Below are 24037 nucleotides of genomic sequence, written 5' to 3'. Positions count from 1 at the left end.
CCCTCGGCTCACCCCTTCCCTATCTCTGTAACCCCTTCCTGCCCTGCAACCCCAACCTTCTTAAGTAAAGATTTGAAGGATTACGCAACCAAGGTGGGTAGATGGATTTAAGATACAGAGCAGCCATGATGTAACTGAATGGCAGAACAGGCTCGAGGGGCTGAATGGCCACCTCCTGTTCCTATGTTCCCTCCTTGCCGGAAGGTGCTTGGTGAAATACCGACAGGTTACCATATCCCTGAATGATACCTGGGTTAAAAGGGTAAAATTACAAGGACCAGCTGCATAGACCAGGCTTGTGTTCCCTCGAGTATAGACGATTAAGGGAAGGTCTAATTTAGGTGCTTAAAATGATCAAAGGTTTTGATAGGGTAGATAAACTATTCCCTCTGGTGGGGGGAGCCCAGAATAAGGGGGCGCAATCTTAAAATGAGAGCCAGGCCGTTCAGGGGTGATGTCAGGACGCACTTCTTCACACAAAGGGGAGTGGGAATGTGGAACACTCTCCCCCAAGAGGCTGTTGAGGCTGGGGGTCAATTGGAGCTTTCAAAACTGAGATTGATAAAGATTTTTCTTGGGCAAGGACATTAAGGGTCATGGAACCAAGGCAGGTAGATGGAATTGATATACAGATCAGGCAGACTCGAGGGGCTGAGTGGCCTCCTCCTGTTCCTATGTTCCCGGCCCTCGCCAAACTCTGCGTTCCTCTGACCCAGGCCTCTTGTGCACCCCTTCACTTTTCCCTCGCCCCAACATTGGCAGCCTTGCCTTCAGCCGTCTGGACCCCACATTCTGGAATTCGCTCCCATCTGCCCTTTAAACCCATCTCTTTGACCAATCTTTTGGTTACCCCACGTGATACCTCCTTACACCTCTGTGAAGCATCTTGGGTCATTTTTCTACCTTACAGATGCTAAATAAATGCAAGTTATTGTTGGTAAACACACTCTACCCACCATATACTTTGAAGGTGGCAGAACAAATTGAAAAGGCTGTTAAAAAAAGCATACGGGAGCGTGACTATGAATTGAGCACAAAAACATGGAAGTTATGCTTTTTTAAAAATTCATTCATGGGATGTGGGCATCGCTGGCGAGGCCGGCATTTATTGCCCATCCCTAATTGCCCTTGAGAAGGTGGTGCTGAGCCGCCTTCTTGAACCGCTGCAGCCCGTGTGGTGAAGGTTCTCCCACAGTGCTGTTAGGTAGGGAGTTCCAGGATTTTGACCCAGCGACGATGAAGGAACGGCGATATATTTCCAAGTAGGGATGGTGTGTGACTTGGAGGGGAACGTGCAGGTGGTGGTGTTCCCATGTGCCTGCTGCCCTTGTCCTTCTAGGTGGTAGAGGTCACGGATTTGGGAGGTGCTGTCGAAGAAGCCTTGGCGAGTTGCTGCAGTGCATCCTGTGGATGGTACACACTGCAGCCACAGTGCGCCGGTGGTGAAGGGAGTGAATGTTTAGGGTGGTGGATGGGGTGCCAATCAAGTGGGCTGCTTTGTCCTGGATGGTGTCGAGCTTCTTGAGTGTTATTGGAGCTGCACTCATCCAGGCAAGTGGAAAGTATTCCATCACACTCCTGACTTGTGCCTTGTAGATGGTGGAAAGGCTTTGGGGAGTCAGGAGGTGAGTCACTCGCCGCAGAATACCCAGCCTCTGGCCTCCTCTTGTAGGCACAGTATTTATGTGGCTGGTCCAGTTAAGTTTCTGGTCGATGGTGACCCCCAGGATGTTGATGGTGGGGGATTCGGCGATGGTAATGCTGTTGAATGTCAAGGGGAGGTGGTTAGATTCTCTCTTGTTGGAGATGGTCATTGCCTGGCACTTGTCTGGCACGAATGTTACTTGACACTTATCTGCCGAATCCTGGATATTGTCCAGGTCTTGCTACACGCGGGCAAAGATGGCTTCATTATCTGAGGGGCTGTGAATGGAACTGAACACTGTGCAATCATCAGCGAACATCCCCATTTCTGACTTTATGATGGAGGGAAGGTCATTGATGAAGCAGCTGAAGATGGTTGGGCCTGGGACACTGCCCTGAGGAACTCCTGCAGCAATGTCCTGGGGCTGAGATGATTGGCCTCCAACAACCACTACCATCTTCCTATGACTCCAGCCACTGGAGAGTTTTCCCCCTGATTCCCATTGATTTCAATTTTACTCAGGCTCCTTGGTGCCACACTCGGTCAAATGCTGCCTTGATATCAAGGGCAGTCACTCTATCCTCACCTCTGGAATTCAGCTCTTTTGTCCATGTTTGGACCAAGGCTGTAATGAGGTCAGGAGTGGTTCTGGTGGAACCCAAATTGAGCATCGGTGAGCAGGTTATTGGTGAGTAAGTGCCGTTTGATAGCACTGTCGACGACACCTTCCATCACTTTGCTGATGATTGAGAGTAGACTGATGGGGTGGTAATTGGCTGGATTGGATTTGTCCTGCTTTTTGTGGACAGGACATACCTGGGCAATTTTCCACATTGTTAGGTAGATGCCAGTGTTGTAGCTGTACTGGAACAGCTTGGCTGGAGGCGCAGCTAGTTCTGGAGCACAAGTCTTCAGCACTACAGCTGGGATGTTGTCGGGGCCCATAGCCTTTGCTGTATCCAGTGCACTCAGCCGTTTCTTGATATCAGGTGGAGTGAATCGAATTGGCTGAAGTCTGGCTTCTGTGATGGTGGGGATATCGGGAGGAGGCTGAGATGGATCACCCACTCGGCACTTCTGGCTGAAGATGGTTGCAAATGCTTCAGCCTTGTCTTTTGCACTCACGTGCTAGACTCTGCCATCATTGAGGATGGGCATGTTTACAAAGCCTCCTCCTCCCGTTAGTTGTTTAACCGTCCACCATCATTCACGACTGGATTTGGCAGGACTGCAGAGCTTTGATCTGATCCGTTGGTTGTGGAATCGCTTAGCTCTGACTATAGCATGTTGCTTCCGCTGTTTAGCATGCACGTAGTCCTGTGTTGTGGCTTCACCAGGTTGGCACCTCATTTTTAGGTACGCCTGGTGCTGCTCCTGGCATGCTCTTCTACACTACTCATTGAGCCAGGGTTGATCCCCTGGTTTGTTGGTAATGGTAGAGTGAGAAATATGACGGGCCATGCTAAACCTCTTTAAAATACTGATTAGGCCACAACTGGATTATTGTGTTCAACTCTGGGCACCACACTTTAGGAAGGATGTCAAGGCCTTAAAGAGGGTGCAGAGGAGATTTACTAGAACTAGGGGGCATAGTCGCAGGATAAGGGGTCGGCTATTTAAGACTGAGATGAGGAGGAATTTCTTCACTCGGAGGGTTGTGAATCTTTGGAATTCTCTACCCCAAAGGGCTGTGGATGCTGAGTCGTTGAATATATTCAAGGCAGAGATAGAGAGATTTTTGGACTCTAGGGGAAATCAAGGGATATGGGGGTCGGGCAGGAGAGTGGAGTTGAGATCGAAGATCAGCCATGATCTTATCGAATGGCAGAGCAGGCTCGAGGAGCAGAATGGTCTACTCCTGCTCCTATTTCTTATGTTATGTTCGAGAATGGTCCCAGGGATGAGTTATGTGGAGAGACCGGAGAAGCCGGGTTGATCACCTTAGAGCAGAGAAGGTTAAGGGCAGATTTGATTGAGGTGTTCAAAATCATGAAGGGTTTCGATAGAGTAAATAAGGAGAAACTGTTTCCAGTGGCAGAAGGGTCAGTAACCAGAGGACATAGATTTAAGGTGATCGGCAAAAGAGCCAGTGTCGACATGAGGAAACATTTTTTTTTAAAAAACGTAACGAGTTATGATGATCTGGAATTCACTGCCTGAAAGGGTGATGGAAGTAGATTCAATAGTAACTTTCAAAGGGGAATTGGATAAATACTGGAAAGGAAAAAAAACTGCAAGGCGATGGGAATGAGCAGGTGTTGAGGGACTAATTGGATAAGCTCTTTCAAAGAGTTGGCACAGGCACGATGGGCCGAACGGCTTCCTTCTGTGCTGTATCACTCTAAGCCATGACGTAAACCTGCGACTCAAACACGGGAGCGTAGACACATTTGGGTTTTCTTATTAATACTAAAGACGATGCAATTGTCTCGACACAGCATGTAACGGTATCATGCGAAACCCTGTTGGGTTTGGTATTCTTAGCTGAGCCGGTACAATTGTCCCCCATAGCTCCCCTGGACACAATATGAAAATCAGCCACCATTCTTGCTGAGAGAAAGGGCAGGGAGATGAGATTGGGGCAGAAGGTTCCAGCTGAACAGCTAGCACTGGCGCTCCCGCTCACGACAGACTGCCGCCCAAGTGAGAAGTGTGGATAGTGGACCAAGTGGGATACCTGCTCCCACCTCCCCTTGATCAAGCACTCACTGTCCAGCGTCCTCCGACGAGATATGGCCAGTTGGATGGCCACTGGAGGAGGGTCAGCACCTGCGGAACTGCACCTCACTCAAAGGGTCAGTGCCTTCAGGTGAGAATTGGGATCATTAGAAATGGAAGAAAATTGTGAGTTCAAATCCCACCCTGGCAGTTTGTGAAGTCGTCAAAATCTGGAAATAAAAAGCCGGTGTCAGTGAAAGTGACCACGAAGCTGTCGGATTGCCGTAAAAACCCAACTGGTTCACTAATGTCCTTTAGGGAAGGAAGCCTGCCGTCCTTACCCGGTCTGGGCCATTCAGTTGTATCAAATTTCTAGGAGGCGGTCCACCACCACGTTCTATGGGGCAACTAGGGATGGGCAATAAATGCCAGCCTTGCCAGCGATGCCCACATATTAAATAGGAGCAGGAGTAGGCCATTCAGCCCTTCCAGCCTGCTCCGCTATTCAACGTGATCAAGGCTGATCCTCTATCTAAATATCATATTCCCGCTCTCTTCCCATACCCCTTGTTGCCTTTTGTGTCTAGAAATCTATCTAGCTCCTTCTTAAATATATTCAGTGACTTGGCCTCCACAGCCTTCTGTGGTCGAGAATTCCACAGGTTCACCACCCTCAGTGAAGAAATTTCTCCTCATCTCAGTCCTAAATGTCCGACCCCGTATCCTGAGACTGTGACCCCTCGTTCTGGACCCCCCCCAGCCAGGGGAAACATCCTCCCTGCATCCAGTCTGTCTAGCCTTGTCAGAATTTTATATGTTTCAATTAGATCCCTCTCACTCTTCTAAACTCGTGTGAATACAGGCCGAGTCGACCCAATCTCTCCTCATACGACAATCCTGCCATCCCAGGAATCAGTCTGGTGAACCTTCGTTGCACTCTCTCTATGGCAAGTATATCCTTTCTTAGGTAAGGAGACCAAAACTGCACACAATACTCCAGGTGTGGTCTCACCCAAGGCCCTGTATAACAGCAGTAAGACATCCTTGCTCCTCTTGCAATGAAGGCCAACATACCATTTGCCTTCCTAACTGCTTGCTGCACCTGCATGTTTGCTTTCAGTGACTGGTATACAAGGACACCCAGGTCCCTTTGTACATCAACATTTCCCAATCTATCACCATTTAAATAATACTCTGCCTTTCTGTTTCTCCTTCTGAAGTGGATAACTTCACATTTATCCACATTATACTGCATCCCATGTATTTGCCCACTCACTCAACTTGTCTAAATCACCTTGAAGCCTCTCTGCATCCTCCTCACAACTCAAAAACCCACCTAGTTTTATGTCATCAGTAAACATGGAAATATGACATTCAGGTCCCTCATCCAAATCATTGATATATATTGTGAATAGCTGGGGCCCAAGCACTGATCCCTGCGGTACCCCACTAGTCACTGCCTGCCACCCCGAAAAAGACCCATTTATTCCCCTTCTCTGTTTCCTGTCTGTTAACCAATTTCCAATCCATGCCAGTATATTACCCCCAGTCCCATGTGCTTTAATTTTGCACACTAACCTCTTATGTGGGACTTTATCAACGGTCTTCTAAAAATCCAAATAAACCACCTCACTGATTCTCCCTCATCTTTTCTACCAGTTACATCCTCAAAAAACTCCACTAAGTTTATCAAACATGATTTCCCTTTCATAAATCCATGTTGACTTTGTCTAATCCCATTGATATTTTCTAAGTGTCCTGTTATCACATCCTTTATAATAGACTCTAGCATTTTCCCTACTATTGATGTTAGGCTAACCGGTCTGTGATTCCCTGTTTTCTCTCCCTCCTTTTTTAAATAGTGGGGTTACATTTGCCACCCTCCAATCTGCAGGAACTGTTCCATAATCTGTAGAATTTTAGATGACAACCAATGCATCCACTATTTCCATGGCTACCTCTTTTAATACTCTGGGATGCGGATTATCAGGCCCTGGGGATTTATTGGCTTTCAGTCCCATTAATTTCTCCAGCACTATTTTTTTACTAATACTAATTTCCTTTAATTCCTCCTTCTCACTAGTCCCTTGGTTCCCTGCATTTCTGAGAAGTTATTTGTGTTCTCTTCTGTGAAGACAGAAACAAAGTATTTGTTTAATTGCTCTGCCATTTCTTTGTTCCCCATTATAAATTTTCCCGTTTCTGTCAGGGACCTACATTTGTCTTCACTAATCTTTTTCTTTTTACATACTGGTAGAAGCTTTTACAGTCCACTTTTATGTTCCTTGCAAGTTTACTCTCATACTCTATTTTCCCCTCTTAAATCAATCGCTTGGTCATTTTTTGCTGAATTCTAAACTGCTCCCAATCCTCAGGCTTGCTACTTTTTCTGGCAACTTTATATGACTCCTCTTTGGATCTAATACTATCCTTAATTTCTTTTGTTAGCCATGGTTGGGCCGCTTTTCCTTTTGTGTTTTTGCGCCAGAAAGGAATGTATAATTGTTGCAATTCATGCATTTGTTTCTTAAATGTTAGCCATTGCCTATCCACTGTCATGCCTTTTAATGAAGCTTCCCAATCTATTATAGCCAACTCACTCCTCATACCTTTGCAGTTTCCTTTTAGATTTAGGACCCTAGTTTCAGATTGGACTAATTCAATTTTCATCTCAATGAAGAATTCTATCATGTTATGGTCACTCTTCCCTAAAGGACCCCACACAAGATTATTAATTAACCCCTTCTCATTGCACAATACCCAATCTAGGATAGCCTGTTCCCTAGTTGGCTCTCAACGTACTGGTCTAAAAAACCATCTCATACACACTCCAGGAATTCATCCTCCACAGTATTATTGCTGATTTGGTTTGGCCAGTCTATATGCAGATTAAAGTCACCCATGATCACTGTAGTATGCTTGTTATATGCATCTCTAATTTCCTGTTTGATCCCATCCCCTACATTACCACTACTGTTTGGAGGCCTATAGACAACTCCCACCAGTGCTTTCTGCCTCTTGGTGCTTCTTAACTCCATCCAGACGGATTCTATATCTTGATTTTCTGAGCCAATATCCTTCCTCACTAATGCTCTGATTTCATCCTTTACGAACAACGCCACCCCACCTCCTTTTCCTTTTTGTCTGTCCTTCGTAAATATCAAATACCCTTGGATAATCAGCTCCCAGCTTTGGTCACCCTGCAGCCATGTCTCTGTAATTGCAATTATATCGTATCCGTTTACATCTATTTGCGCTGTTAATTCATCTACCTTATGAATGCTTCGTGCATTCAGATACAGTGCCTTTAGATTTGTCTTTTTACCATTTTTAGACATCTTAACATTTTTTTTTGTACTATGGCCCTATTTGTCTTATCATATTTTCTTACCCGGACCCTATTTGTTAGCGCACTCTTTTGCCTGTACGCTCTGTCCCGTCCTGACCCCAATCACTTTGCTGCACTGCTTCTTTGTCTTTTCTCTTTAGCATTCTAGATTTCTCTCCATCGGGACCCTCCACCCCCTTATTTAGTTTAAAGCCCTATCTACCTCCCTAGTTATTCGATTCGCTAGAACTCTGCTCCCAGCATGGTTCAGGTGTAGTCCGTCCCAACAGATCAGCTCTCTCTTTCCCCAGTACTGGTGCCAGTGCCCCACAAATCGAAACCCACTTCTCCCACACCAATCCTTCAGCCACGCATCCATCTCCCTGATCCCATTGACTCTATACCAATTTGCTCGTGGCTCAGGTAATAATCCAGAGATTATCACTTTTGTGGTTCTGCTTTTTAATTTAGTCCCCAGCTGCTCAAACTCTCGCAGCAGAACCATTTTCTTAGTCCTACCTTTGTCGTTGGTTCCTACGTAGACCACAACTGGATCCTCCCTCTCCCACTCCAAGTTCTTCTCCAGCCTGGAGATGTCCTTAACCCTGGCACCGGGCAGGCAACATAGCCTTTGGGAGTCATGCTCCTGGCTGCAGAGAACAGTGTCTATCCCCCTAACTATACTGTCGCCTACTACAATCACCTTCCTTTTTACTCCCCCCACTTGAACGGCTTCCTGTACCACGGTGCCGTGGTCAGTTTGCTCGTCCTCCCTGCAGTCCCCGCACTTGTCCACAAGGGTTGCAAGAACCTCGAATCTATTGGACAAGAACAGGGACTGAGGCTCCTGCGATACTACCTCCTGGGTCCCTGTACCTGCCTCACTCGCAGTCACACCCTCCTGTCCCTGACCACGTGTCAATTCTAAAGCATTTAATCTAAGGGGTGTGGCTGCCTCCTGGAGCAAAGGGTCCAGGTAACTTTCTCCCTCCCTGATGTCTCGCAATGTCCGCAGCTCGGACTCCAGCTCCTCAACTCGGAGCCGAAGTTCCTCGAGCCGCAGATGTAGTCGCCCCGGACAAAAATGTCCACAAGCTCCCACATATTGCAGCAGCAACACATCTCCTGTTCTCCCATTATTTTATTAATTTAGTGTTAATCAAATTATTTACCTCGTTTAATTTATTAAATTAATTAAATTAAGATAAGCTTTTAAAATGTCATTATATGCCATATGTTAACTTAAAACTTAGCCCACAGTCACTACCTGAGACTCAATTAGCAGAGGCTCGACTCCCCCCAGCACAAGTGCCTCAGGATTCCACTCTCTCTGTTCTCAGGATGTGTGTCGTTGATAAGGCTGGCATTTATTGCCCATCCCTAGTTGTCCTGAATACATTAAGAGTGAACTACATAGACTAGGAGTGGAGTCACATATAGGCCCAGACCGGGTAAGGATGGCAGCTTTCCTTCCCTAAAAGGACATTAGTGAACCAGTTGGGTTTTTAACAATCCAACAGTTTCATGGTCACTTTATTATTCCAAATTCACAATTTGCCGTGGTGGGATGTCAACTCACAACTGCCCCAGGGACACACGTACCCCAGGATCGCCTGCTCCCCCAGCACAAGTACCCCAGAATTAACCTCCCCCCCCACCCACACAAGCTGACGTATAACTATCAGGAAAGATTGAGCAGGCTGTAGAAAAGAGAGGGCTGAGGGGTGACCTGATAGAGGTCTTTAAAATTATGAAAGAGTTCGATAGGGTAGACGTTGAAAAAATGTTTCCACTTGCAGGGGAGACCAGAACTAGGGTCAAATATAAGATAGTCAGCAATAAATCCAATAGGGAATTCAGGAGACACCTCTATCTAGAGAGTGGTTAGAACGTGGAACTTGCTACCACAAGGAGTAGTACCACAAGGTGACTATCACAGATGCATTTAAAGGGAAGCTGGATAAGCACGAGGGAGAAAAGAATAGAAGGATATGCTGATAGGGTGAGATGAAGTAGGGAGGGAGGAGGCTCGTGTGGAGCATAAACACCGGCATGGACCTGTTGAGGAGAATGCCCTGTTTCTGTGCTGTAAAATTCTGTCATTCTTTTATAATACCTCAAGATTCAACCCCTCCTCGCCAAACACTCGTACCCCAGAATGAGACTGTTCCCCCAGCACACGTACCTCAAGACTTAACTGCCCCCTTCCCCCTACCTCACGATCTCTGTGACGTTGTGCGAGTCGGTCTTGGTGCAGATGAAGGCGATGCGGCCGTACTGACCGTCCATCAGCAGCTGTCTGCGGAGACTGTCGTCCAGCAGGTCCTTGGCCGTCTTGTCGTCGACCGCTCTGGTCACATTGGCCACAATCCAAACGGCATCGCACTTCTTCAGGTACTGAGCACGAGAGAAAGAGAGGGAGAGAGATACAACAAAATTACAGTTAGATCCTGCCCCACACACAAACACAACACAATTAAAGTCAGATCCTGCCCCACACACAAACACAACACAATTACAGTTAGACCCTGCCCCACACACAAACACAACACAATTACAGTCAGATCCTGCCCCACACACAAACACAACACAATTACAGTCAGATCCTGCCCCACACACAAACACAACACAATTACAGGTAGACCCTGCCCCTACACAATCAGATCTGGCCCGGATAAACTGGAATCAAAGATTGGCAGGCAAAACTGTAATTGATCAATGGGCGGCCTTTAAGGAGGAGATGGTTCGGCTACAGTCAAGGCACATTCCCACAAGGGAGAAAGGTAGGGCAACGAAAGCCAGAGCTCCCTGGATGACAAAAGAGATAGAGAGTAAGATGAAGCAGAAAAAAGGGGCATATGGCAGATGTCAGGTTGATAATACAAGTGAGAACCAGGCTGAATATAGAAAGTTCAGAGGGGAAGTGAAAAAGGAAATAAGAGGTGCAAAGAGAGAGTATGAGAATAGACTGGCGGCCAACATAAAAGGGAATCCAAAAGTCTTCTACAGGCATGTAAACAGTAAACGAGTAGTAAGAGGAGGGGTGGGGCCGATTAGGGACCATAAAGGAGATCTACTCATGGAGGTAGAGGGGATGGCCGAGGTACTAAATGAGTACTTTGCATCTGTCTTTACCAAGGAAGAAGATGCTGCCAGAGTAGCAGTAAAGGAAGATATAGTCGAGATACTGAATGGGCTAAAAACTGATAAAGAAGAGGTATTAGAAAGGCTAGCTGTACTTAAAGTAGACAAGGCACCCAGTCCGGATGGGATGCATCCTAGGTTGCTGAGGGAAGTAAGGGTGGAAATTGCAGAGGTACTGGCAATAATCTTCCAAACATCCTTAGATATGGGGGTGGTGCCAGAGGACTGGAGAATTGCAAATGTTACACTCTTGTTCAAAAAAGGGTGTAAGGATAAATCTAGTAATTATGGGCCAATCAGTTTAACCACAGTGGTGGGGAAACTTTTTTGGTGAGGTAACAGAGAGGGTAGATGAGGTGTCATCAAGATTGCAGCCCGTGGAATAAAGGGGCAGTAGCAACATGGATACAGAATTGGCTACGGGACAGGAAACAGAGAGTAGTGGTGAACAAGGATCTTGGGTCTGAAACTACTGTATTAAACTTAAATAAGGGCAATTATAAAAGAATGAGGGCGGAATTGGCTAAAGTGGACTGGGTAAACAGATTAGATGGTATGACGGTGGATAAGCAGTGGCAAACATTTAAAAAGATATTTTATGACTCGCAACAAAAATATATTCCTGTGAGGAGGAAAGACTCCACAAAAAAGGTGAACCAACCATGGCTAACTAAGGAAGTCAAGGATGGTATCAGGTTAAAAGAAAAAGCATACAACATGGCAAAGATTACTGGTAAGCCCGAAGATTGGGAAAACTTTAAAAACCAGCAAAGGATGACTAAAAGAATAATGAAGAGGGAGAAAATAAATTATGACAGTAAACGGGCAAGAAATATAAAAACTGACAGTAAAAGCTTCTACAGGTTTTTAAAAAGGAAGAGGGTAGCTAAAGTAAATATTGGTCCCTTAGAGGATGAGACTGGAGAAATAATAATGGAAAACAAGGAAATGGCAGAGGAATTGAACAGATATTTTGTATCTGTCTTCACAATAAAAGACACTAATAACATACCAATAATAGTAGAAAATCAAGGGGCAAAAGGGAGGGAGGAACTAAAAACAATCACTATCACTGGAGAAAAAGTAATGGGTCTAAAGGCTGACAAGTCCCCTGGACCTGATGGCTTGCATCCGAGGGTCTTAAAGGAAGTGGCTACAGAGATAGTGGATGCATTGGTTGTCATCTTCCCGAACTCACTAGATTCTGGAAAGGTCCCAGCGGATTGGAAAACCGCAAATGTCACACCCCTATTCAAGAAGGGAGTGAGACAGAAAGCAGGTAACGATAGACCAGTTAGCCTAACATCTGTCATTGGGAAAATGCTAGAATCCATTATTAAGGAAATAGTAGCAGAACATTTGGAGACTCATAATACAATCACGGAGAGTCAACATGGTTTTATGAAGAGGAAATTATGTCTGACAAATTTATTAGAGTTCTTTGAGGAAGTAACGGGCAGGGTGGATAAAGGGGAACCAATGGATGCAGTATATTTGGATTTCCAAAAGGCATTCGATAAGGTGTCACATAAAAGATCAGTGCACAAGATAAGAGCTCATGGTGTTGGGGGTAATTTACTGGCATGGATAGAGGATTGGCTAACTAACAGAAAACAAAGAGTCGGGATAAAAGGGTAATTCTCAAAATGGCAATCTGTAACTAGTGGGGTGCCGCAGGGATCAGTGCTGGGGCCTCAACTATTTACAATAGAAATCAATGACTTGGACGAAGGAACGGAGTGCATTGTGGCCAAATGTGCTGATGATACAAAGATAGGTGGAAAAGCAAGTTGCGATGAGGACACAAAGTGTCTGCAAAGGGATATTGACAGGTTAAGCTATTGGGCAAAAATTTGGCAGATGGAATATAATGTGGGAAAATGTGAAGTCATCCACTTTGGGAGGAAAAATAAAAAAGCAAAATATTATTTGAATGGAGAAATACTACAAAATGCTGCGGTACAGAGGGATCTGGGTGTCCTCGTACATGAAACACAAAAAGTCAACATACAGGTGCAGCAGGTAATCCGGAAGGCAAACGGAATATTGGCCTTTATTTCTAGAGGGATGGAGTATAAAAGCAGGGAAGTCATGCTACAACTGTACAGGGTGCTGGTGAGACCACACCTGGAGTACTGCGTACAGTTCTGGTGCCCTTATTTAAGGAAGGACATACTTGCATTGGAGGCAGTTCAGAGAAGGTTCACGAGGTTGATTCTGGGTATGGAAGGATTGTCTTATGAGGAAAGCTTGAGCAGGTTGGGTCTATACTCATTGGAGTTTAGAAAAATGAGAGGAGATCTTATTGAAATATTCAAGATTCTGAGGGGACTCGATAGGGGAGATGCTGAGAGGATGTTACCCCTCATGGGGGAATCTAAAACTAGGGGGCATAGTCTCAGAATAAGGGGTCGCCCATTTAAGACGGAAATGAGGAGGAATTTCTTCTCCCAGAGGGTCGTGAATCTTTACCCCAAAAAGCTGTGGAGACTGAGTCATTGAATACATTCAAGGCTGAGTTAGACAAATTTTTGAACAGCAAGGGAGTCAAAGGATATGGGGAAAAGGCAGAAGAGTGGAGTGGAGGTAAAAATCAGATCAGCCATGATCTCATTAAATGGCGGAGCAGGCTAGAGGGGCTGAATGGCCTACTACTGCTCCTATCTGTTACGGTCTTATGGTTGTTTTTCGGACTGGAGGGAGGTGTATAGTGGTGTTCCCCAGGGGTCGGTGCTGGGACCACTGCTTTTCTTGATATATATTAATGACTTGGACTTGAGTGTACAGGGCACAATTTCAAAATTTGTAGATGACACAAAACTTGGAAGGGTAGTAAACATTGAGGAGGATAGTGACAGACTTCAAGAGGATATAGACAGGCTGGTGGCATGGGCGGACACATGGCAGATGAAATTTAACACAGAAAAATTGGAAGTGATACGTTTCGGTAGGAAGAACGAGGAGGGGCAATATAAACTAGAGGGCACAACTCTAAAAGGGATACAGGAACAGAGAGATAGAATCATAGAAGTTTACAACATGGAAACAGGCCCTTCGGCCCAACATGTCCATGTCGCCCAGTTTATGCCACTAAGCTAGTCCCAATTGCCTGCACTTGGCCCATATCCCTCTATACCCATCTTACCCATGTAACTGTCCAAATGCTTTTCAAAAGACAAAATTGTACCCGCCTCTACTACTGCCTCTGGCAGCTCGTTCCAGACACTCACCACCCTTTGAGTGAAAAAATTGCCCCTCTGGACCCTTTTGTATCTCTCCCCTCTCACCTTAAATCTATGCCCCCTCGTTATAGACGCCCCTACCTTTGGGAAAAGATTTTGACTATCGACCTTATCTATGCCCCTCATTATTTTATAGACTTCTATAAGATCACCCCTTAACATCCTACTCTCCAGGGAAAAAAGTCTCAGTCTATCCAACCTCTCCCTATAAGTCAAACCATCAAGTCCCGGTAGCATCCTAGTAAATCTTTTCTGCACTCTTTCTAGTTTAATAATATCCTTTCTATAATAGGGTGACCAGAACTGTACACAGTATTCCAAGTGTGGCCTTACTAATGTCTTGTACAACTTCAACAAAACATCCCAACTCCTGTATTCAATGTTCTGACCAATGAAACCAAGCATGCTGAATGCCTTCTTCACCACCCTATCCACCTGTGACTCCACTTTCAAGGAGCTATGAACCTGTACTCCTAGATCTCTTTGTTCTATAACTCTCCCCAACGCCCTACCATTAACGGAGTAGGTCCTGGCCCAATTCGATCTACCAAAATGCATCACCTCACATTTATCTAAATTAAACTCCATCTGCCATTCATCGGCCCACTGGCCCAATTTATCAAGATCCCGTTGCAATCCTAGATAACCTTCTTCACTGTCCACAATGCCACCAATCTTGGTGTCATCTGCAAACTTACTAACCATGCCTCCTAAATTCTCATCCAAATCATTAATATAAATAACAAATAACAGCGGACCCAGCACCGATCCGAGGCACACCGCTGGACACAGGCCTCCAGTTTGAACACAACCCTCTACAACCACCCTCTGTCTTCTGTCGTCAATCCAATTTTGTATCCAATTGGCTACCTCACCTTGGATTCCGTGAGATTTAACCTTATGTAACAACCTACCATGCGGTACCTTGTCAAAGGCTTTGCTGAAGTCCATGTAGACCACGTCTACTGCACAGCCCTCATCTATCTTCTTGGTTACCCCTTCAAAAAACTCAATCAAATTCGTGAGACATGATTTTCCTCTCACAAAACCATGCTGACTGTTCCTAATCAGTCCCTGCCTCTCCAAATGCCTGTAGATCCTGTCTCTCAGAATACCCTCTAACAACTTACCCACTACAGATGTCAGGCTCACCGGTCTGTAGTTCCCAGGCTTTTCCCTGTCGCCCTTCTTAAACAAAGGCACAACATTTGCTACCCTCCAATCTTCAGGCACCTCACCTGTAGCTGTCGATGATTCAAATATCTCTGCTAGGGGACCCGCAATTTCCTCCCTAACCTCCCATAACGTCCTGGGATACATTTCATCAGGTCCCGGAGATTTATCTACCTTGATGCGCGTTAAGACTTCCAGCACCTCCCTCTCTGTAATATGTACACTCCTCAAGACATCACTATTTATTTCCCCAAGTTCCCTAACATCCATGCCTTTCTCAACCGTAATCTGGGGGTGTATGGCCACAGGTCATTGAAGGTGGCAGGGCAGGTTGAGAAAGCTGTTAAGAGTGTACGGGATCCTGGGCTTTATAAATAGAGGCATAGAGTACAAAAGAATGGAAGTCATGGTGACCCTTTATAAAACACTGGTTCGGCCACAACTGGAGTATTGTGTCCAGTTCTGGGCACCGCACTTTAGGAAAGATATGAAAGCATTAGAGAGGGTGCAGAAGAGATTCCAGGGATGAGTGACTTTAGTTACGTGGATAGACTGGAGAAGCTGGGGGTGTTCTCCTTGGAACAGAGACGGTTGCAAGGAGATTTGATAGAGGTATTCAAAATCATGAAGGGTCTAGACAGAGTGGATACAGAGAAACTGTTTCCATTGGCGGAAGAGTCAAGAAGCAGAGGGCATTGGCAAAAGAAGCAAAGGTGACATGAGGAAAAACTTTTTTACACAGCGAGTGGTTAGGATCTGGAATGCACTGCCCGAGGGGGTGGTGGAGGCAGATTCAATCATGGCCTTCAAAAGGGAACTGGATAAGTATTTGAAAGGAAAAAAAATTGCAGTGCTATGAGGATAGGGATAAGGGAGTGGGACCAGCTGGATTGCTCTTGCATAGAGCCGGCACGGACTCGATGGGCCGAATGGTCTCCTTCTGTGCCGTGACCTTTCAATGACAAACAAAATTACAGCTCGACCCTTAGACCCTGCCCCTACACACAAACAAAACTGCCCAAATTTCACTCCCCCCCACCCTTGCCCCCTCTTTCCCGGGCTGCATTTGTCTCTGGGGCGGGGTGGGAAGAAGAGTGTAGTGAGGGGTTGATTGCGCCGGTTGAACCCTCCAGTTCCGGTTCCAACCGTTGTCACTCACCTCCTTGGCAACGCAGTTCCTGGCAGCGTTGGAGTCTCTGACACCAGGCAGGTCGACCAGCACGGCTCCCGTCCTCAGCACTGACGACTTGGGGACGCTGATCAGCACACGCTTCACAATCGGCCAAAACTCACCACCCTTGGTGCCCCGAGGATTGTCAGCGCGGGAATCGATGAAACTCTGCACTGCACAGCGGAACTCTCTGGCCTGAACAGGATTAGAGAAGGTGCAGAGGAGATTTACTAGAATGGTGCCAGGGATGAGGGACTTCAGTTATGTGGAGAGACTGGAGAAGCTGGGATTTAAGGGATATGGGCCAAAGGCAGGTATATGGAGTTAGATCACAGATCAGCCATGATTTTATCAAATGGCGGAGCAGGCACGAGGGGCTGAATGGCCTACTCCTGTTCCTATGTTCTCCTTAGAGCAGAGAAGGTCAAGGGGAGATTTATTAGAGGTGGTCAAAATCAAACGGTTTTGATAGAGTAAATGAAGGAAAACTGTTTCCAGTGGCAGAAGGGTCAGTAACCAAAGGCGACATGAGGAAAAACTTTTTTTTAAACGCAGCGAATAGCTGTGATCTGGAACGCGCTGCCTGAAAGGGTGGTGGAAGCAGATTAAATCATGGCTTTCAAAAGGCAATTGGATAAATACTTAAAAGGGAAAAAATCTGCAAGGCTTCAGGGAAAGAGCAGGGGAATGGGACTAACTGGATTGCTCTTACAAAGTGCCGGCACGGACTCGATGGGCCGAACGGCCTCCTTCTGAGCTGTAACCATTCTATGATTTTAATTGGACAGCTCTTTCAAAAAGGCCTGCACAGGTATGTTGGGCCAAATGGCTTCCTTCTGTGTTGTATAATTCTATTATAACGAAGCGGGGTTTAACGACACAGAGCCTGGGATTTCCGAAGCTTGGGAAGCAAACTCCCTCCCTGCCTGTCCTCCTCGCCACAGAGTGCAAGACAATCTTCACCAACCTGCGTGTGGGAGATGTGCGTGGTCTGTCCCAGATGCTGCGTGACGTCCCGAAGCTGCTTCAGCTCCAGATAAGGGAGGATTCTGCCGTACACCGCTTTCACTCGTCCATACGCCGCACTGGCCTCCGAGTTAGGGTCCCACCTGGGTCTCCTCAGCCGGCCCATTTTGTCGGTCATGTCGTTGAGCAGCGTCTGGAGCTCATTATCCCACTCCTGGAGGCGCAAAAAAGCATAAATGTACAATTAGACAGGCAGAGGTGGGTCAGTAAGTTAATCACAAAATCATTACAGACAAGGAAGGCCATCAGGCCCATCTCAGTCCTTTCTGCACTTTTGGGACAAGGGTGTCGTTGGCAAGGCCAGCATTTATTGCCCATTCCCTAGTTGCCCTGTGAAGGTGGTGGTGAGCCTTCACCTTCTCAAACCGCTCCAGGTTTGACACATCTGAGTAACTTGCTGGGCCATTTCAGAGAGCAGTTAAGAGTCAACCGCATTGGTGCAGGACTGGAGTCACAAATAGGCCAAGTCCGGGTAAGGACGGCAGGTTTCGTTCCCTAAAAGGGACATTAGTGAACCAGTTGGGTTTTTACAAAAATCAGACCGCCTCATGGTCACTTTTACTGATACCAGTTTTTTATTTACACATTTTCGAAACTGAATTTAAATTCTCAAACTGCCCACAGTGGGATGTGAACTCACGTTCTCTGGATTATTAATCTAGGGCTCTGGGATTGTTAGTCCAGTAACGTAACCACTAAATTACCATACCCATGGTGTAGTGGTTCTGTTACTGGACTAGGAATCCAGGGAACTCTCATCCAGAGAGAACCTGAAGCCCGCTCATTATAGAATCAGATTATTTCTTAAATTATCCTAGTATTTCTGCCCCCACTAATCTATCCGGGAATCCATGTGAAGAACATGTCAGTCCTAAATTTGTCTTTCACTTGCGTCAATCTGTGTCCCCTTGTCTTATTCTCACTATGTATATACATTAAGGTGTCAGCCGTGGCTCAGCGAATAGCACTTCCGCCTCGGGCACGGGTTCAAGTCCCACTCTAGAGACTTGAGCACATAATCCAGGCTGATACTCCAGTGCAGTACTGAGGGAGTGCTGCACTGTCAGAGGTGCCGTCTTTCCGATGGGACGTTAAACCGAGACCCCGTTTGCCCCGCAGGTGGGCGTAAAAGATCCCATGACACTACTTCGAAGCCGAGCAGGGGAGTTCTCTCCGGTGTCCTGGCCACATCACTAAAAAAAAAAATTATCTGGTCATTATACATTGCTGTTTGTGGGATCTTGCTGTGCACAAATTGGCTGCTGCGTTTCCTACATTACAACAGTGACTACACTTCGAAAAGTACTTCATTAGCTATAAAGTGCTTTGGGACATCCTGAGGTCAAGAAAGGCGCTGTACAAATCGAGCCTGTTCCACCATTGAATTAGATCATGGCTGATCTGCATCTGAGTTCCACTTACCCGCCTTGGTTCCGTAACCCTTAACACCGTTACCCAACAAAAATCTATCAATCTCAGTCTTTGAAAGCTCCAATTGACCCCCAGCATCAACAGCTTTCTTGGGGGGAGGTTGGGAGAGTTCCAGATTTCCACTATCCTTTGTGAAGTGCTTCCTGACATCACCCTGAATGGCCTAGCTCTAATTTTAAGGTTATATAGAATCGTAGAATGAAACAGTACAGGAGGCGGGCATTCGGCCCATCGTACCTGCTCTTTGAAAGAGCTATCCAATTAGTCCCATTCCCTTGCCCTTTCCCATAGCCCTGTAAATTTTCCCCTTCAAGTATTTATCTAATTCCCTTTTGAAAATTATTATTGAATCTGCTTCCACCGCCCTTCCAGATCATAACAACTCACTGCGTAAAAAATGTTTCCTCATCTCCCCTCTGGCTCTTTTGCCGATCACCTAACCCTAACGCCACTGGAAACAGTTTCTCCTTATTTACTCTATCAAAACCCTTCATGATTTTGAACACCTCTATATCAAATCTCCCCTTAATCAACAATCCCAGCTTCTCCAATCTCTCCACATAGCTGAAGTCTCTCATCCCTGGGACCATTCTAGTAAATCTCTTCTGCACTCTCTCCAAGGCCTTGACATCCTTCCTAAAGTGTGGTGCCCAGAATTGAACACAATACTCCAGCTGAGGCCTAGCCAGTGTTTTATAAAGGTTTAGTATAACTTCCTTGCTTTTGTACTCTATGCCTCTATTAATAAAGCCCAGGATCCCGTATGCATTTTAAAAAAAAAGCCTTCTCAGCTTTTCCTGCCACCTTCAAAGCACGTGGTGGGTAAGGTGTGACTACCAACAAGAATTTGCATTTATTTAGCACCTGCAAGGTAGAATTTATAAAGCCAAGAATCCCACATGTTCAATTACTGTCAGTAATAATAATAATAGTAGTATGCTGAATAAATCTGATATAATGCTGATATTTAATGCTATTCTTTTGAGCAGTAAGACCAGTCCTCCTCTATCCATGCAGGGTGAGTGAGGGGGAACCAGCTCAGCTCACCTCTTCGGTGAAAAACTCCACCTGGGCCTGATAGTGGTCACTATGGGCGTTGTGGGAGACCTCGACCACCACAGCAGTGCAGGCCCTCATGGCGGAGGTGGGCAGGACGGCCTCCTCCTCCAGCAGAGCGTTCAGCAGGCTGCTCTTCCCCGCACCTGTATCTCCGATCACTGCCACGTAGGTCCGAGGGGGAACCGTCTGTTGCTGCAGCTTCTCAATCTGCTCCCTACAAATGAGATGGGAGGGAGTGATGGGGGGAGAGAGAGAGAGAGAGACAGACAGATAGAGCAGGTCAGGGACTTTTAAAGGGATAATAAAAGAAAGAGCTTGCATTTATATAGAGCCTTTCACCACCTCAGTATGTCCCAAAGCCAATTAAGTACTTTTTTTTTTTGAAGTGTTGTATGCAGCCAATTTGCGCACAGCAAGATCCCACAAACAGCAACGTGATAACAACCAGATAATCTTTTTTTAGTGATGTTGGTTGAGGGATAAATATTGGCCAGGACACAGGGGAGAACTCCCCTGCTCTTCTTTGAATAGTGGCCTTGGGATCTTTTACGTCCACCTGAGGAGGCAGATGGGGCCTTGGTTTAACACCTCATCCAACAGGCAGCACCTCCAACAGTGCAGCACTCCCTCAGTACTGCACTGAGAGTGTCAGCCTGGATTATGTGCTCAAGTCTCTAGAGTAGGACTTGAACCCACGACCTAGTGGATCAATCGGACTGTTAAAGGGACGGGCAGGAATACACAGTGGGTCAATAACAGACCCTAACCCTTTCCCGGTCTGGCCTATATGTGACTCCAGTCCTACACCAATGTGGATGAATCTTAACTGCCTTCTGAAGTGGCCCAGCAAGTCACTCAGTTGTATCAAGCCAAAAGAAGGCAGCCCACCACCACCTTCTCAGGGCAACTAGGGATGGCCAATAAATGTCGGGATCAAGGGATATAGAGAAAAAGCGGGAACAGGGTACTCAGTTAGACGATCTGCCATGATCATTTTGGCAGAGCAGGCCCGAAGGGCCGAATGGCCTACTCTTGCTCCTATTTACTATGATTGCCAGCGACGCCCACATCCAGAGCATAAATTTTAAAAATAAAGGGCACTGTGCTGCTAACATACCTACGACGTGTCGGCCTTGATAGCACTCTCACCTCTAAGCCAGTAGGTTGTAGGTTCAAGTCCCACTCCACAGACTTGAGCCCATAGCCCAGGGTGACACTCCAGTACAGTACTAAGTGAGTGCTGCACTTTCGGAGGTGCCGTCTTTCCGGTGAGATGTTAAACCAAGGCCCTGTCTGCCCTCTCAGATGGAAGTAAAAGATCCCACGGTCACTATTTTGAAGAAGAGCAGGGGAGTTCTCCCTGGTGTATTGGCCAATATTTATCCCTCAACCAACATCACTAAAAATCATATTATCTGGTCATTTATCACTTTGCTATTTGTGGGATCTTGCTGTGCGCAAATTGGCTGCCGCTTTTCCTACATTACAACAGTGACTACACTTCAAAACGTACTTCATTGACTGAAGCACTTCGGGGCGTTGAGGTCATGAAAGGGGCTATAGAAATGCACGTTCTTTCTTTCTTTCTTTTAGATGGTTATTGAACAGAAAATACTCACTTCCACTCCTTCATGTGTCCCTCTGCGATCCCCTTCTCCTGCAGCGTCTGGGAGATGTACTGAAGCAGCAGCTGGCACTCCCTCAGCTGGCACGTGACGTCATGGTCCGATGAAGCCCAGGAACTCTTGGGGAGACCCTCAGGTGAAGGATAGAGAGATGCAGCATCTACACAAATATATAAAACAATCCTCAGATCACCTCAGAGCAGCCTATTTAACAGGTGGGGAGGAGAATTTTAAAATGGCTTTGCTGTTGCTATTAAAATTTATTCTCGAGATGTGGGTGTCACTGGCAAGGCCAGCATTTATTGCCCATCCCTAGTTGCCCCTTGAGAAGGTGATGGTGAGCCTTGGTCTTGAACCGCTGCAGTCCGTGTGGTGAAGGTTCTCCCATTGTGCTGTTAGGTAGGGAGTTCCAGGATTTTGACCCAGCAACGACGAAGGAACGGCGATATATTTCCAAGTCAGGATGGTGTGTGACTTGGAGGGGAACTTGAAGGTGACGGTAATTTAAAACTAGGCACCCTCAACACACAGCACGTATTCTATAACCTGTTCATATAGGCTACGGCAACCCAATGGTTAGGGAGAAGCAATCCAGAGGTGGTGAGTTCAAATCCTACCGTGGTAAGGTGTGAAATTTAATTCTGGAGCCTCAGCTTTTTACCATATTTGTCAATGACTTGGATGAAGGAATAGAGAGTTGTACATCCAAGTTTGCAGATAGAATCAAAGAATGGTTACAGCACAGGAGGCCATTCAGCCCATCGAGGCTCTCTGCAGGAGCAATCCAGCTAGTCCCACTCCCCCGCCCTTTCCCTGTTGCCCTGCAAATTTTTTTCCTTCTAGCACTTATTCAATTCCCTTTTAAAAGCCACGATTGAATCTGCCTCCAACACCCTTTCAGGCAGTGCATTCCAGATCATAACTACTCACTGCATAAAAAAGTTTTTCCTCATGTCGCCTTTGATTCTTTTGCCAATTACCTTAAATCTATGCCCAATGTTTCTCGACCTTTCTGCCAATGGGAACAGCTTCTCCCCATCTACTTTGTCCACGCCTCAACCTTCTCTGCTCTAAGGAGAACAACCCCAGCTTCTCAAGTCTATCCACTTAACTGAAGTCCCTCATCCCTGGAATCATTCTAGTAAATCTCTTCTCAAACACCTTCACATCTTTCCTAAAATGCGGTGCCCAGAACTGGACACAATACTCCAGTTGTGGCCGAACCAGTGTTTTATAAAGGTTCATCATAACTTCCTTGCTTTTGTACTCTATGCCTCTATTTATAAAGCTCAGGGTCCCGTATGTTTTTTAACCACTTTCTCAACCTGCCCTGCCACTTTCAATGACCTGTGCACATATACCCCCAGGTCTCTGTTCCTGCACCCCTTTAGAATTGTACCTTTTAGTTTATATTGCCTCTCCTCGTTCTTCCTACCGAAATGTATCACTTCACACTTCTCTGCATTAAATTCATCTGCCACGTGCCGCCCATTCCACCAGCCTGTCTATATCCTCTTGAAGTCTATCACTATCCTCCTCACTGTTCACTACCCTTCCAAGTTTTGTGTCATCTGCAAATTTGGAAATTGTGCCCTGTACACCCAAGTCCAAGTCATTAATATATATCAAGAAAAGCAGTGGTCCCAGCACCAACCCTTGGGGAACACCACTGTACACCTCCCTCCAGTCCGCAAAACAACCGTTCACCACTACTCTCTGTTTCCTGTCACTCAGCTAATTTCATATCCATGCTGCCACTGCCCCCTTTATTCCATGGGCTTTAACTTTGCTAACAAGCCTATTATATGGCACTTTATCAAATGCCTTTTGGAAGTCCACATACACATCAACGGCATTGCCCTCATAAACCCTTTGTTGCCTCATCAAAAAACTCTATCAGGTTAGTTAAACACGATTTGCCTTTATCAAATCAGTGTTGGCTTTCCTTAATTAATCCACACTTGTCCAAGTGAGACTGTTAATTCTGTCCTGGATTATCGTTTCTAAAAGTTTCCCCAGCACTGAGGTTAAACTGATTGGCCTGGAGTTGCTGGGTTTATCCTTGATGACGCTAAAGTTAGGATGCACAGTAAGTTGTGTCGATGGGAGCAGCAAGTTACAATGGGACATAGATAGACTAAGTGAGTGGGCAAAACTGTGGCTGCTGGAGTTTAACGTAGGCACGTGTGAAGTCATCCACTTTGGATCTGAGAAAGACAAATTGGAGCATTTTCTAAATGTTAAGAAACTAGGAACTGTGGAGGAGCAAAGGGGTTTGGGTGCCCATGTACACAAATCATTTAAACCTAGTGGGCAGGTACAAAAAGCAATCAAAAAGGCTGCTAGAATGTTGGTCTTTATCTGAAGGGGTCTGGAATACAAAGGGGTGGAAGTGATGCTTCAGGTGTACAGAGCCTTGCTCAGACCCCATCTAGCGATACTGCGTTCAGTTCTGGGCACCGTACCTCAGGAAGGATATATTGGCCTTGGAGGGGGTGCAGCATAGATTCACCAGAATGATATCGGGGCTTAGAG

General features: G+C 46.1%; 1 protein-coding gene across 1 annotated transcript in view; it reads right to left on the bottom strand.

The window, feature by feature from the left end:
• The window catches only part of LOC137332571 (uncharacterized), a 101521-nt gene that overhangs the window by 41394 nt on the left and 36090 nt on the right, over positions 1-24037 (bottom strand). Inside the window, exons 8-12 of the mRNA XM_067996497.1 lie at positions 21497-21662; positions 19866-20091; positions 17329-17541; positions 16350-16556; positions 9847-10028 (exon numbers count right to left, since the gene is read on the bottom strand). Of these exons, the coding sequence (XP_067852598.1) occupies positions 9847-10028; positions 16350-16556; positions 17329-17541; positions 19866-20091; positions 21497-21662 (994 nt within the window). The remainder of the gene's footprint in view (positions 1-9846; positions 10029-16349; positions 16557-17328; positions 17542-19865; positions 20092-21496; positions 21663-24037) is intronic.

Source organism: Heptranchias perlo, chromosome 2 (assembly GCF_035084215.1).
Source record: "Heptranchias perlo isolate sHepPer1 chromosome 2, sHepPer1.hap1, whole genome shotgun sequence".
Lineage (NCBI taxonomy): Eukaryota > Metazoa > Chordata > Chondrichthyes > Hexanchiformes > Hexanchidae > Heptranchias > Heptranchias perlo.
Note: the sequence above shows the minus strand (reverse complement) of the source record. Positions and strands in the feature narration are given on the sequence as shown.